At 35.5% G+C, this 16,118-nt stretch overlaps 2 protein-coding genes across 3 annotated transcripts; both read left to right on the plus strand.

Annotated features, from left to right (window-relative positions):
* The first annotated feature begins 1,585 nt into the window (after positions 1-1,585).
* Positions 1,586-4,157, plus strand: LOC111456838 (protein HEAT-STRESS-ASSOCIATED 32). Its single transcript, XM_023098864.1, has 5 exons — positions 1,586-1,816; positions 1,962-2,153; positions 2,241-2,448; positions 3,629-3,852; positions 3,938-4,157. Exons 1-5 carry the CDS (start codon positions 1,694-1,696, stop codon positions 4,040-4,042), a joined length of 852 nt encoding a protein of 283 aa, XP_022954632.1. The 5' UTR covers positions 1,586-1,693; the 3' UTR covers positions 4,043-4,157.
* A 1,299-nt stretch (positions 4,158-5,456) lies between these two features.
* On the plus strand, positions 5,457-9,917 carry LOC111456833. Of its 2 annotated transcripts, none has more exons than XM_023098857.1 (7): positions 5,457-5,539; positions 5,702-5,845; positions 6,122-7,100; positions 7,192-7,370; positions 8,498-8,534; positions 8,995-9,062; positions 9,221-9,917. In XM_023098857.1, exons 2-7 carry the CDS (start codon positions 5,748-5,750, stop codon positions 9,675-9,677), a joined length of 1,818 nt encoding a protein of 605 aa, XP_022954625.1. In that variant the 5' UTR covers positions 5,457-5,539; positions 5,702-5,747; the 3' UTR covers positions 9,678-9,917. The 2 variants fall into 2 exon arrangements, with proteins under 2 accessions (XP_022954625.1, XP_022954624.1); XM_023098856.1 differs by having other exon boundaries at positions 5,469-5,592.
* The last annotated feature ends 6,201 nt before the right edge of the window (positions 9,918-16,118 follow it).

Here is a 16,118-nt window from a genome sequence, read left to right on the forward strand (position 1 = left end):
CGTTTTACGATTATACACCAACTTGATATTGTGTTAGTTTTTCATTCCCTTGATTTCACCTTCTTATTTACTTCGATCAATTCTTTATTTTCACTAACTTCAATTGATTTTGGTTTCTATGTTGATTACGAAACTTTGATGGGCGATGATGTGATCCATAATTTGCTTATTTCTCAATCGTGTAAAAACGTGAGTAGGCTCCTCGTCTCGAATTGTTTTATTTCATTTTTGTTTTGTCGGTACAGAAAATAAGATTCTTATGCTCGTAAAGTTGAATATGTGACTAAAGTATATCAATGATATAATACTAATATTAACATAAACTTTGAATCTTATCAGATTTTTGTACGAACCATGTTGCTTGGTTTTTAACTTTAGTTAACGATTATGTTTTGTATATTCGTTAATTATTATCTCTCTTCTTCTTCAATTATTATTATTATTATTTTTCATCATCCTCTTTAATTTCCTTATCAACTTCACCATCCTTGTTAGAATCGATACCAGTTGTTAGCTCTGATACCCATTGTTAGGATCACTCAACAACGCACACCCTCGTTCAAGATGAACACAAAGAACATGAGAGAGAAAATAAAAGGAGGAATATTGGTTAAACGTTTTATTATTGATGACTTCAGATTTGTACAACAAGGAGAGAATACAGAGAAAGAGTAAGAGAAGTACATCTTCGTAGCAATGACTAATAGGGTATATACATGGTTTCAATTTACTAAATATAGCTTCTATACTAATATAATCTAACACATATATCTCTATCAAATATTTACCAAATATCAACCGTATATATCTCTATCATATATAGGCATCAGGCTCCATAGTTGACATTGTTCGAGTTATTTATTCAAGTTAATATGAACAAAGTAAACCCATCAATATGAAACGACTAAATTAATAAAAATATTCATAAACTTTATACTTTATCTAAAAAAATCTCTAAACTTTTAAAATTTCAATAGTTATCCTTAAATTAAAAAAAAATATATCATTTTGGAAAAAACATTAATACTATATTTTAAAAATATTAATTTTTAATAGTATTTCAAAAATACTATATTTAAAAATATACATGAAAATTTTAAAATAATAAAAATTCTCCAAAATGTAAGAATATTTTAAAATAATTTTTTATAAAAATTTAAAGTATTTTCGAAAATTTTTAAAAAATTGAAAAAAAAAATTATTTTTGAAATCTTTTTGAAGGTTGAACCATAATTTTAGCATTTAAAACTATTTTAAATTTTTTTTAGGTGCATAGATATTGTTTGAGATTTTTTTTTATTAATTTAATTGGAAAGAATAAGGGTTAAATGTAGAATAAATCATATCGTAAGATAATCTAGTGATTTACTAATTTGTTACTAAACCTATAATTTCATGTTTGATAGAAATCTATGATTTTATGGTTGGTTACCAAATCTATGATTCAGAATGTAATTTTCATTATACATACATATTTATAAATACACCAGCTCGTGACGTCTGTAGTTGCCTGCACCATTCAACCCAGCATCAACAACAAACTTTTTCTAGAAAGAGATCGAAGTTTCTAAAACTTTCCAAAATGACGGATGGAAAAAGTGGAGCAAATGTCTGTAAATATGCCCAAAATTTCCGAGGAAGGAGATGGGAGAATTACTCTGGTTCTGATTCAACCATCACTCCCTTGGAGGAAATGTCTGCTTATTGGTGGAAGACCTTCGCTGGGGATGAAGATCGACCGGAGAAGCCTCGGCGATGTGGAGTTACAGAGATGAGAAGTCCTCATTACTCTCTCTCTAGCCAAGATATGATTCAGGTTCGTACGTTATATATCTTGTTCTTTGATTCCACGCTTTTGGTTTGAAATCGAATACGCTTGATGCTTAGGCTGTACTGGAAGATGATTTCGGCTTATTGATCGCTGTTTCTTTAATATGATTGCAAAAATTGATGTTATGAAGGAAATTTTCGAGTCGATGGGTCAATTTGTCGATGGATTAAAGTTCTCCGGAGGTTCGCACAGCCTGTTGCCGAGGGAGTTTGTGAAAGAGGTGACGGAAATGGCTCATCGACATGACATTTATGTCAGTACGGGCGACTGGGCGGAGCATTTACTTCGCAAAGGTCCGTCGGGTTTCAAAGAGTATGTGGAGGTGAGAGAAAGAGGAATGCCATTAATCTTCTTGATTTTTATTCTTTGATCGAAGCTGGAGTGATAATTAGGAGTATGGTGTCTCTAGGAATGCAAGCTCATGGGATTTGATACTATTGAGCTTAACGTAGACTCGCTTGAAGTTCCTGAAGAAACTCTTCTGAGATATGTGCGCTTGATTAAGAACGGTGGCCTTAGGGCTAAGCCTCAATTTGCAGTGAAGTTCAATAAGTCGGACATTCCCGCTGGCGATCGAGCATTTGGAGCTTATATTGTTCCAAGACCTCGATCTTCTGGTAAGCTTTCAATTGCAAATCTCTTCGATTTCTTTATTCTAGGGCTAGGACTTACTTTTGGATTGTGAAAAAAAACCAGCCCGATACACATGTTGATTGCTTTAAATTTGTCATTTGTGAGATGATCACTCTTGATTGCTCTAAATTGTTCTTGGTTTCACCTTGATTAATTTTGGATTGTGAAAAAACCAGCCTGATACACATGTTGATTGCTTTAAATTTGTCATTTGTAAGATGATCACTCTTGATTGCTCTAAATTGTTCTTGGTTTCATCTTGATTACTTTTGGATTGTGAAAAAACCAGCCCGATACACATGTTGATTGTTTTAAATTTGTCATTTGTAAGATGATCACTCTTGATTGCTCTAAATTGTTCTTGGTTTCATCTTGATTACTTTTGGATTGTGAAAAAACCAGCCCGATACACATGTTGATTGCTTTAAATTTGTCATTTGTAAGATGATCACTCTTGATTGCTCTAAATTGTTCTTGGTTTCATCTTGATTACTTTTGGATTGTGAAAAAACCAGCCCGATACACATGTCGATTGTTTTAAATTTGTCATTTGTAAGATGATCACTCTTGATTGCTCTAAGTTGTTCTTGGGTTCATCATGCTGTCATTTGATCCTGCTACATAACTCTTGATGTGGTGATTCTCTCTTGGCTTGCAATTTACTAGAGATGAAACTGTTGTTCATAATTGTTGCTCTAGTTCTATTTTACTTTTGCATGCTTGATGTCATGAAATTGGGTCCATTTCATAACCTTTAATGGGTGATAGATATAAAGAATGTGGAATCAATGCTATTGTTCATGGTGCAATAAGTGCAATATAGATCACTTGCTTCAAACATATAAAGCATCTTTGTTGGTGTTGGTACCCTCTCTGAATCTCTCAAGGCCGTTCAACTAGTTTAACTTCCATTGACATGTAATGATCGGTTAGGAATCACGGACCCTCCACAATGGTATAATATTATCCACTTTGAGCATAAGCTCTCGTGGTTTTGGTTTTGGTTTCTTCAAAAGGCCTCATACCAATGGAGATGTATTCCTTATAAATCCATGATCAACTCCTTAATTAGCCAATGCAGGACTCCTCTCTCCCAACCATCCTCATGATCTCTATGGTTATTACTTTTAAATCTTGAGTTTTTATCACGATAACTTGTTGCAGAACTTGTAGAGGATGTTGATCTTTTGATCAGAAGGGCTGAGAGATGCCTAGAAGCTGGGGCAGACATGATAATGATCGACGCAGACGATGTCAGTAAACACACTGATTCTCTTCGAACAGACATTATTGCCAAGATCATTGGGCGTCTTGGCCTAGAGAAAACAATGTTTGAAGCATCGAATCCCCAAATGTTGGAGTGGTTTATCAATCAATACAGCTCAAAGGTATGAAAACAATATCTTCATACGGTTGCATCTACATTCCTTTACTCCATGACTGATAACACATTCTTGTTTGCCCTGTAATTAGGTGAATCTCTTTGTGGATCACTCCCAAGTTATGGATCTTGAGTGCCTCCGAGGCCGCAACCTGGGTAAAAACCACTCCTCCGTTCTTGGTTCATCCTACTTTTAAACTCCAGAGATTTATGTTCAAGATCGTATTGTTGCAGTGTGTTTTGGTGCTTAAAATGATCAATTCAAAAACTACTTTTGTAAGAATCTCTGTCAATAAATAAATTTTGTTTTTTAAAGCACCTTTTAAAAAATGTCATAATATCTTGTACCAAATACACTAGATATGTTCTAGTTTCAATGCCTTGGTTTCGAGTCCTTTATTCGACATTTGAAGATTTACCAATCTATTGGCATGACTAAATTTAGGGCATGACTCTGATACTATGTTAGATGAACACGACTCTCCACAATGTATGATATTGTCCACTTTGAGCCTAAGCTCTCATGGCTTGGTTTTGCTTTGCTTTGGGCTTCGCCAAAAAAGTCTTATACCAATGGAGATAGTATTATATTGTTTATAAACTCATGATCATTCTCTAAATTAGCTGGAACTTTTATCATCCAACACCTCTCTTCGAACAAAGTATGCCTCCCCTTAATCGAGGCTCGACTCCTTTGGAGTCTTAGTCATTTTTTACTGCCTTCGAGGAGGCTTGATTCCTTTTCTTTTGAAGTTTTTTGTTTGACATTTGAGAATTTACCAATTTTTTGTTCGACTTTTTGGAGTCTTTTGTTCGATATTGTTCACTTTGAGCATAAGCTCTTGGGCTTCCCCAATAGGCCTTATACAATGGAGAGAGTATTCTTCGATTATGAAGATCATTCTCTAAATTAGCCGATAGGTGTTTCATCATTCAACATCAATTATGCCTTTAAACTTGAAAAATTTTCATTTTTATTCTTAAAATTTGTTCTTTTTTAAAAACTCCAATTAGATGAAATTTGACGCTACAACTAATGAAAACGAAAAGACACATGAGTTGAAGTAACATCTATAGTAGGGTAAACCCTAATTTTATCATAGAGGTAAATTTATGTAAAAAAAGAAAAATAATGTGTGAACATTGGATATATAAATAATTGTGATAATATCTTTCTATTAAATTATATTTTAAATAAATGTTGGAAAATTAATATATACACTTAAAATACTTTTTTTTTTTTTTTTTTTTTTTGGTAGTAACGATAGGTATATTATTATTACAATTGAAATGACTTTTAAATTATTGAGTCGGTAAACAAACAATATATTGTTGATACAATAAAAAAAAAAAGAACAAAATTGGAATAATAAAAATAATTGGAAATCAAACTTTAATGTTTTTTTATATATTTAAAATTTATAAAAACCAAAAATATTTAAAATCTTTTTGATGCGGTGGACTTTTGATAAAAGAGCTCAAATGACGTTGGGCTTGGGCCTAAGCAAGAAATTCTGAGCCACAAAGTTGGGCCGGACCCATAAGCAGTAATCTCTATTGGGCCGATGTGATTATCAGACGGTCCAAAACTGTGTAGGAGGCGGCGAGTCACAGAAGCTTGACCAATCTAACGACGAGAGAAGAAAGAAGGCGATCGTCTCTGGTCCGCGAGCGAGGGAGAGAGCAGTGAGAAGGTAAAGGGGAAGCCGCGCCTGCAGTTCAATCATCAGAGAGATACGCTAAATTTGTGCGATTACACCCATTCATCTCTAGCGATTTGCGGGCTTTCTTTTCCTTCTCTTTTCTTTGTTCTCCGTTTTTTCTGCTACTTAAATCTCTGTCAATTCATCTACCAGAAGAACGTGAAGAAACTGAGAAGAAATTAGGGTTCTATTTGGTACGATGTCGAAGAAGAAAGGGAGTGGTAATACTATGACGCTTAAGGATTTCCATGGAGGTTCTATCCCTAATGATCTGCCTCTCCCGTCTGCTCCTGGAGTGTATGTCTCGATTAACCTTGATTCTTATTTTCGTTTTATTGCTTTTACAATACCCTTTACTTTGATTTCAGTTCTATGCGGAAGTGGTGTTTATTTGATTGTCGTATAGATTGTATGTTCATTCCTCAATGCGAGTTTGGATTGAAGAACTAGATCCGAGTTTTATAACCTCCTTGATCCTGTTTACTATGTTTCTTTTTGGTTTGTTAAATTAATTCCGAAGTGGACATGCAACTGCGATGGACTGATTTCGCTTTTTTTATTCTCTTTTTGAAGAACCGTCAGACCTTCAGATCGGACTAGTTTCGATCGCCCTACATCATGGGGGAACCCAATGAACAGGTCGGACCATCGGTCTAGGCCGCATTCATCTCCGGCAATCAGTCATTTTGATGACAAAACTCCATTTCTCGCTCCTGCTGCACATATTGGCCGAAATTTCGATGAGGATGAAAGGAAGCCTCTGGGCGGTGTAACACCTCCACGTCGAACTATCAGTGATGAGAGCATTAGGGTTCTGCCTAGTCGTTCAGAGTTGAAGCATGACTATGAATCAAGTGGGAGGCAGAGGATGGCTCCAATGTCGCAGTTTCCAACTTCTGGTGCAGTAAATTCGTACGCAGGGAGAGTTGGTGACGCGTTCAACTCAGGTGTTGCTTCTCAGAATTCAGGTGGAGGCAGCGGGATGGCCTTTTCTGGGGCTCATCCAAATGCTTGGCAAGTAAGGAAGGAGGTGGTTTCTGTGGTTAAAGAACATTCTCATTCTGCGTGGGCTGGACCTAGTGCTGTCTCAAAGCTTGCTCATGCTAGTGCTCTCGAAAAGGTGTCTTCAGGGAGATGGCAGTCACAAACGTCCGTTGGTTATCAAACTGATGTGGTCGTTGTCGCATCTTCTGAACCAGATATTAAAGTTCAGTCAAAGGGTTATGGTAGTTCCTCTGACAAGGTTGATGTATTGTATGGTAGGGAACTTCGTGATGCTTCATTAGCTAGGCATGCAGGAAGACAACTTGGCATAGATGATGGAACCGAGGGAAATAGACAAGCTTTTTCCGAGCGTGATAGAGTTGTAGTTCCTAAATATCATGCTGTTAAAGATAGATCTTCTAAAATGGATGTTTCTGTAGTTCAGCATTCTGAGCCTAATCAAATGGCTGGCGTGGGTCCAGTAGTCTCAGAACGCCCAAAGTTGAAATTACTTCCAAGAACAAAGCCTTTGACAGGTTCAGAACCCATTGCTCCTGATAACAAGCAGGTATGGACAGTTCATTTTATGGTTCCATACATTTTGCTTCAGATTTTACAGTTCAATTACTCATCCTTGTTACACGGTTATTCGAATGCAGATGATTCCTAATGCTGTTTCTGCTGAAAATGTGAATGAAGTGCATGGAAATTCAAATTATGTGAAACCTAGTTCAGCTGGTTCTGAGAGTGGGAAGGAAGGAATTGAGCGTCCAAAATTGAACCTGAAGCCCCGGTCACAACCCATTGAACAACCGGAAGGAATTAGGGGGAGAGACAGGTCAGTAACGCGAACTTGGCAATTTTTGACAATATTCTACTTTGTTTTCTATTTCTACATCCTACCCATTTTGAAGATGCATACTGTTGAAACAATAGGAAACTATTTGTTTAATTTTAGTTTTGCTTGCGTCTACTAGTCAAATACATCAAATGCATTAGTTAATCTTTTGCTTCCATGATCACCACTATAGGTTGTTTCATCAGCGTCTCTCCCCATTTCCCTATTGGGTTTTCTTTGTTTATATGAGCATTTTCGAATTTCATTGATGTGTGGATGTACATCTTAGCTGAATAAAGTATACACTTTAAAAAATCAAGAACTTTGGATTGGGATAAAAAAAATGTCATGAAGTGATCTACGGCTGTCCATATGCAATCGACCTTTGAGTCATCTTCTGTTTTGTTGTCAGTGAAGTCTAACTCCATTTGAATTGTTGAACGTGATACTAAAAGTTAAGTTTTCAAATTATGTGGGTGGATTTCCTGGGTTTGTTAATGCTAAAAAAAAAATGTCATGAAGTGTATCTACGGCTGTCCATATGCAATTGACCTTCGAGTCATCTTCTGTTTTGTTGTCAGTGAAGTGTAACTCCATTTGAATTAAAGTTTTCAAATTGTGGGTGGATTACCTGGGTTATTTTTAAATGATGTATCCCTTGTCTGGGCAACAAAGCATATTGGGGCTATGAGTTGAAGAGGACCACACTGACTTAGGAAAAGAGTATACTTGAAAAAAAAATATTTGGAATTTGATGAAGATGTTGGGTCATAAGCTCATTTTCCATTTCGGATCAAATCTGAACCTTAGTGGTGGACTTCTTGTAAGACTGAAATAGTAAACAAGTTCATGTTTTTGTTCGCTTAGCTGGTGGGTTCACTTCTAAAAGGTAACGTTTGAATCTTAAATTGTAAACTCCGATGGGCAAAAATTAGCTCTTGTAATATCAAACTTTTGGTATGTACCAGAAGACATAACCTCTCTGCATTTCTGGAGGGGAGTAGTTTATATATTTTTATATATTCCTTGTCTCTATGGTACAACTTGGGCTTTTCTGCTTAAAATTGGGGGATGTTTTAGTGGCACTTACCTTGCTCATCGAAGGTAAATGTCTCTTCCGTGTGCAGGATTTCTTTGTTTGGTGGTGCTCGCCCACGGGAGCAGGTCAGTTAAATCTTTAGTTTTTGGGTTTGTCCGCTACTTGTAATTATGATGGGTTCTGTGCACCAGTTATTGGATAACAAATTATGAGCTAAATTATAAAAAATACCCTTGAATTTTGCTTCATGTTTAAAAAATACCACTATTTATCATAAGTTGCAACATTACTCTTGACCTTGTTTTAAAACTGCTTATGTGAGTAGAAATCCATCAGAATATTGGATAAAAAATCGACATGGTGACAATTAAGTCGGAAAAGAATGCTATTAAAAACATCAACTTTTCCTTCAACATGCTTAACAGTTATTCTACTCCAAAGCTAGTTTTGAAGTCTGGCAACTTTTAAAAGAATAGGAGTATTTATAGTATCTTGCCTGTTCTTTATTGGCGTTTGATCGACGTCTCAGATCCCCCTCTTCTTTGTGGCCTCAACTTCCTGTTAATACCACTATCATTTTCTCAGGTTCTGAAGGAACGAGGGGTTGATAATACCACTAATAACAACCATGATCTTGTTCAAAATTCCGGAAGGTAATGAACCTTTCTTTGAATGTATTACTCTCTATGTACCCAAACAAAAAACAAAGAAGAAAGTTTTCGTAGCTGTCTTCGAATAGATTAATTATTACTTTTCATTAATTTCTTATACGATAAATAACTGTTCATGCCCTACTTTTTGTTGTCCGAAGGATTGAAGAAAACATTTCAAGAACTGAGAGGGTTCAAGGGCCCCCAGTTCCTGTGCATCGAACTGGAAAAACAGGGCAGGGTATGGAAGGTGAGAGAAGGGATAACAGGGCAGATCCAGAGATGCAAAGGAGGAATTTCTCTGATAATCGGAGGAGGGATAGAGACACTGAAAGACGACAGCAGCAGCAGCAGCAGCAGCAGCTCGAGCGGCCACCTTCTCCAGAGACATGGCGCAAGCCTGTTGAGCAGCAGCCAAAGCCTGCCTCGAACTCTACCGACGTGTGTCCTGGGAAAGTAGCTTCAGCACTTGAGCTGGCTCAAGCCTTCTCTAGGTCGGTTTCGGATTCAAACGTGGCCGATCGGGTTCCCAGTCAAAGCAACCTCCCAGGACGGCCTCAGATGCCTTTTTCACGGCTTATGGGGTCATCCTCTAGACCCCAAATCAATGGTTATTAAAATATCAACTGTTTTAGGTCCATGGGAAAGAAAAGAGGGAACAAACATAATTAGCAAGAAAAGAAAAGTTGAAACTTAGTTTGTTGTTTGGCATTGCTATATGGTAAAAGTAATTGTATTGACAGTGATACATAGGCAGCTTCATTAATTTCCATAGCTAAGACTTTCTGGAATGCTTATTCCACAGTATTGCAGAATCATAGTTGATCCAAAACTGGACGTCTGACTTTCTTATTATAATTATCGTCGTGTTGACAGTTCTTGTTAACTTATAAACTAGAAGGGTGAATTTCTCATATATGTTGGCAAGTTACACATCTGGTTTTCGTTCCTGGCTTCTAAGCGTCAGAATCTGTAGGGCTGTAAAAATCTTTTAGACTAGCCAAAATTTCGAGTTGATTGGGTTAGTGATTCGAGCAACCCGAACAGAATTCTCAACACGACTCTATTTTTGCTTTGGATTGGATTGTTGAATTATTTATATCATACTTATCCATAATATAGGTTATATTAATCACTAAAATTTCATAAAAATTCAAATATAAGATATTTACAAGTCACACGTTGTGATCATTCAAATATAAGATATTTACAAGTCACACGTTGTGATACACAAGGAGTTGTAAACTTGTGGTTCAATGATATTTAGTATCTTAGCGTTTGGAATGAGTACAAATGGGGCATTGAAAATGATATGACACTTGGTGGTTGGTTAGTCGCTTTGTTTTGTTTGAATGGCATAGCTAATATTAAAGGAGCTTGGCTATAGAAGTCATTGATGGACCAACAACATCTTTTAATTGACCACCTTGGCATTTTCCCATGCAATTTGTTGGAGTTATCGTACCAATTTTTTGGGCCAAAATTGGTGTGGTGTGGTGTGCATTTAATGATCGAATATTGCCCTTTCAATCATACTTTTAAAATTATTATAAGAATTTTTTTATTAAAGTTCCAAAAATGATGAAGTGAAGTAAGTTGATGCAAGTTTATGGATATGGATGATAGTTAATATGAGTCTAGAAAGTTAGGTAGAGAAAGTTACGAAAATCGGAAGGAAAATAAAATCCCGAAATAAGTTTGAGTTTAGCTTAATGTAGGAGAATACGCGTCAGATGGCCGCGATGGAACGCGACTGGCTGCGGTGTCAACACGTGTTGAGTGCGGGTTTGTTAAGGGAAAATTAGAATTAATCTGCGCTACGTAGGACTCTAAGGCATACCAATTCACTCTCAACCCACTCACTCGACTCAAAACCGAAGGAGATCCACTCAAGCCAACCTGACCCACTCCACGGCCCAGCCAATGTACTCCCCCTAGGCACATCTGTATACGCACGTGCCTAGGGGAGTGTATGCGCACGAGTGACTCTTTTTTGCTTTATTTGGCCTTTGATTATCAATTTTTCGTCTTGATTTCGGCACTAACCCTAATTTTACTTGAATTAGAACATACCAAAGAAATTTCAGAAATTTTAGAGCTCCTGGCACGTGGAAAAGCTAGCTCGGAAAGACATGTGCTATCCATATAAGTAATCACACGAACTTTAGGCAAGTAATACTTGTTGGGATCACTAGGACATGCTACATCCAAGCATTTCTTACCTTAGGTGGTTAAAAGATGCATGTTAAGGACTTCATAAGGGTGTTTTTGGGTGAGTATGTAATGTATGTATGTTTGGATAAAATTACCGTTATGCCCCTATGTTGAGATTTTCGAGAAGCATACTATTTTATATATTATGCAAATCTATAAAGAGAATATGCATGACTAGAATACGAGTTGAGCAATATGAATGAGTATGTTGTGCATGATGTTATTTTATATGCTTTCAGCGGTTTTAGGAAGGAGGATGACCTATTATGATTGACAAATGTTATCTCCCCGTTGAGTTTGTTTGCTTGTATGTTATCTCCTCGTTGAGTGGGTAGTAAGAGATTACCATGCAAGGATGATCTGTCTTGTGAGAGAACGTTGATCGTGCGGGTAACTAGTGGAGCTAGCACGTACCGAAGGGTAGTGCCACCCAACCTAGGACAACGACATAGCTTATAGGATGGGTTCCCTAACTAACTTCCTAAGGATGATGAACATGCTAACACTCACCATGTTGTCCTCACTTGGTGTGGAGCCTATGGAGGTAACATCTCATTTTCAGATATCGACAATCTTAAAATTTGGGTCGTGATCGTCGAAGTTGAGATTTTATTCATCAATTTGTGGTGCGAGTCAAACTATAACCCCACCCCTTAGCTAGTGGGATTCAAATTTGAGGGTGGACAAGACTCGCACCATATCATTTTTGTCGTGCGAAAAGATTGGATTCAAATTTGAGGGTGGACAAGACTCGCACCATTTCATTTTTGTCGTGAGAAAAATTCAACCAATCTTTTTTCGTTCAATATCTACTAATTTTTTAAACCAAATATACTTAGAGATGAACATAATTGGTATTTGATTATAATTTTAAACGTTAAAATTATAAAATTTATTTAAAGAGTTATTTAAAAATATTTTATCAAATCATAAAATTTAATTATATAACATTTAAAATTTTGGAGGAAAAAAAAATGAATGGCTCGAATCGTATAATGAGAAAAATATTTTATTTCATGCCGTACTTTTATTTTGTGAGGCTGACCACGATATATAACGGAAAAAAACGGACAATATCTACGAACGGTGAGATTGAACGGTTACACAAACCTTTGTTTTTGAATTGAAATTAAACACGGCTCTAAATTTCTAATGTTGTGTTTCTTTCATGATTGAAGGTCGTTAGTTGATTAGAAATTAGGTTAGAAAGGTTTGGAATTATAAAGACATTACGATAACCATTTATCAATTTTGTGGTGTGAGTTGGATCGTGTTCCACCATTTGACAAGTATTTTATGGTGTGTGTTGAATCGTGACCCACATCAAAATTTCAGATATACTAAAAAAAACTAAATTTCGGTTAAGATAAATATTGATTTGTTTTGATAAGAAAATCAGCTTAAACTCTCGTGAGTTTGACTTTAGTTTCACTTAAAAGTCCTAAATATCTATAGAGATATATTATCATTCACGGGAGGTGTATTGTGAGATCCCACCTCAGTTAGAGAGGGAGTCGAAACATTCATTATAAGAGTGTGGAAACCTCTCTCTAATGGATGTGCTTTAAAATCGTGAGGCTGATAGTGACATGTAACAAGTCAAATTAGACAATATTTGGTAGCGGTGAGCTTGAACGGTTACAAATGGTATCAGAGCCAAACACCGTGTGGTGTGCCAGTGAGAACGCTAACCATGAATTCGCACATCGGTCGGAGAGGGAAACAGAACACATTCCTTATAATAATCGATTATTATGTCCATAACACATTCACTTAATAAAAAAATCAACGAATTTATTGAATAAAAAATAGAATTTTAAAATCTTTTAATGTTTCTTACAAGTCATATCAAACGTTTTCCTCGTGGGTAGGGTACATGGTCCTGCTTGGCTGCCAAATTTGTACCTACGAAACATTGTTATCACAAACATATGGACACACTCTCTTCCTAACAAACAACAATCTTCAACACGCGTTACATGTTTCAATAATTAATTGAGTCTTTAGTTCATCGCTAGTAGATATTGTCTGTTTCGATTGGTTATATTACTATTTTTGTAAAAAATAAAAAAAAATTGTCGGCTTTGACTCATTATGTATCACCGTCAACCTCGCAGTTTTTAAAACGCGTCTACTAGAGAGAGATTTCTACATTCTTATAAAAAAAACGTTTCATTCCCGCAACTATAAAGAAATACTTTGTTCTCTTCTTTAATCGACGTGGGATCTCACAATGCAATTTTTTTAGACTTAAATAACCGTGACAATTCTCTACATCTTTATTTTTATTTTTTTTAGACGTGAACATATGTATTAATGAATGAAAATGAGTTAGACGTTGATGGAAGAATGAACGAAAATTTTGACACCACAAGTTAGTGATGGGTCACCATTTGACTCACACCACGAGTAGTTAGGTTAATATCTCTAAAATCTCGAGCCCTTCAATTTTCAAATTAAAATCCTAACAAGTTCAAAAAAGAAAAAAATCGATATTAAATAATAGAAAAAAAAAATGAAATTTGAAAAATTAATATAAAATAAAAGCTAAATTAATAAAAATACTCCTAAATTTTATACTTATGATTTTCAAAATTTAAAAATAAATAAATAGACTTACTGATAGTAAAAAAAAATAGCTATGAAATTTTAAAAATAATATTAACAAATTTTTTAAAAAAAAAATTATTATAATATAAGAATGAAACCTATATTTTCACCCCTCATCAATTATCTCAAATTTTTTTAATATTATTATTAAAAGTTTATTGGGTACTAATAATAAAAACATTAATTTTTTTATTTATAAATTTTAGGATATTAATAAAATTAATGAAAACTTAAAAAAATATTTTTGAAATACATTAATATATATATATATATATATTAATTTTTTTTAAGTCTAAGATACTTTTCAGACATTATTAAAAAATTTAAGAATACTATTAATTTTTTTAAAAAATTTATAGGTATAATAAATTAAAATCTAAACCGTCTTTTTTGACAGAATGAAATGGAAACGTTATCAATTGTGTTCCACTTTTGGAAGCTACCTTTTTTTTTTTTTAATTGCTTTTATAATATTAAATTCTCATCATTTTTTAAAAGATAAATAATAAAATCGTGTTACTATTCTTTTTCATATAATAATTTAAATGCACCGATTGTGACACGTTTTATTTTTAGTGATAATAGAAATGTATAATTAAAAGTAACGCATAAAATAATATCTTTTTGTCATAAAATAAAACCCATGCATTTTCTCTCCACCCGACACTACTCTGCTGACACGGCCAGTTGGCGTCCTTTTTTAAAATGATTCATAAATAACCCTTTAATAATTGAGCCCTAAAAAAACAAAAAAAAGTCTTTACGCCCCTACCTAATCCACCCTTTAACAATTGTGGGAGAGGTTTTCGGGATCTCACAATCCACCACCCTCGAGACCCAGTGCCCTTGCTGGCACTCGCTCTCCTCTCCAATCAGTGTGAGATCTCACAATCCACCTCCCTTCGAGGCTCAGCGTCCTCACTTGCACACTGCTCGATGTCCACCCCGAAAGTTCCCCCTTCAATCGATGTGGGATCTCACAATCCACCTCTCTTCTTCGCTCAGTGTCCTCGTTGACACACCACCCGATGTCTAGCTCTGATACCATGTGTAATAGTCCATACTCAAGATTTTAAGGAGAGATTTACCCACGAACCTTAACCATTTATGCTTTATTATTTATTATTATTTTTTTTATGGTGGAAATAACATATATCTCATCTCATCAGTATTTACCAGGATTGCAGAAGTCATTAAACTTTCTCCTAAAATTAATCAACTACTAAATAATTATCCACAATTTCTCTGCCTTAATAACTTCTTTTGCTAAGTCAACTTCTTTGGTTAGGTCAAGCCTATTAATGAATAGGCTGTCATTCGCTCCTCTCCTCAATTGGCTTGTGAGATCTTACAATCCACCCTCTTTGGGACTTGGCGTTTTGCTGACACCGCCTGATGTCCGTTGAGGATTATAAGTGGGGGAATACTATCTCCACGGGATATGGAAGCCCAAAGCAAAGCCATGATAGCTTATGCTCAAAGTGGACAATATCATACCATTGTGGAGAGTTATGATTCCTAACAATGTCCACCCCTGTAATCACAACGACCCAATTGCAAGAGTGGAGCTCTACCAATTGAGCTATATCCCCCCAAGCCAAGTGGGGCCTGCATGAAGGAGTCAGATGCTTCTTCTATTCTTTTATTCTTTTCCTTGGCATAGCTGGGCTATCCTGGACTTGAACCAGAGACCTCGTCCGTGAAGTAAATCATCGCACCTACGGTCCAACCAATTGGGAGAGAATTAATAGATTCCTTTTCGGGAGCAATTCATCCTTCCCGAATGCAGCATACAACTCTCTGTTGTACTGCGCTCTCCAAGTGTCTATTGATTGAAGCTTTCTCTAGACCTCCGAGAAAAGCATCATTTGCTTCCTACCAACATGAGATGGACGTCCTCCGAGGCTCAATAACTACTAAATAGTTATCCTAAGTCTGCACCTTTGCTTCCTACCAACATGAGAAGGACGTCTTCCAGGGCTCAATAACTTCTTTTGCTAGTAGGTTATTAACTCATACATTCCCCTCTCCAACCGATGCGATATGTCATCAATAATGTTATTGTAATTTCCGAAAGTTTTTTTTTTTTTATAGTTTGAGCCAATTAAATTTAAAAAACATATAATTTAGCTTTTGACAAAAATCATTGTAGTTCATACTTTATTTGAAAATAAAAAATAAAAAACAAACAACCTCTTATTAAACAATCTTAAAGAATCTATTAAATTATTAATA

This window comes from Cucurbita moschata, unplaced genomic scaffold (assembly GCF_002738365.1).
Source record: "Cucurbita moschata cultivar Rifu unplaced genomic scaffold, Cmos_1.0 Cmo_Scf00019, whole genome shotgun sequence".
Lineage (NCBI taxonomy): Eukaryota > Viridiplantae > Streptophyta > Magnoliopsida > Cucurbitales > Cucurbitaceae > Cucurbita > Cucurbita moschata.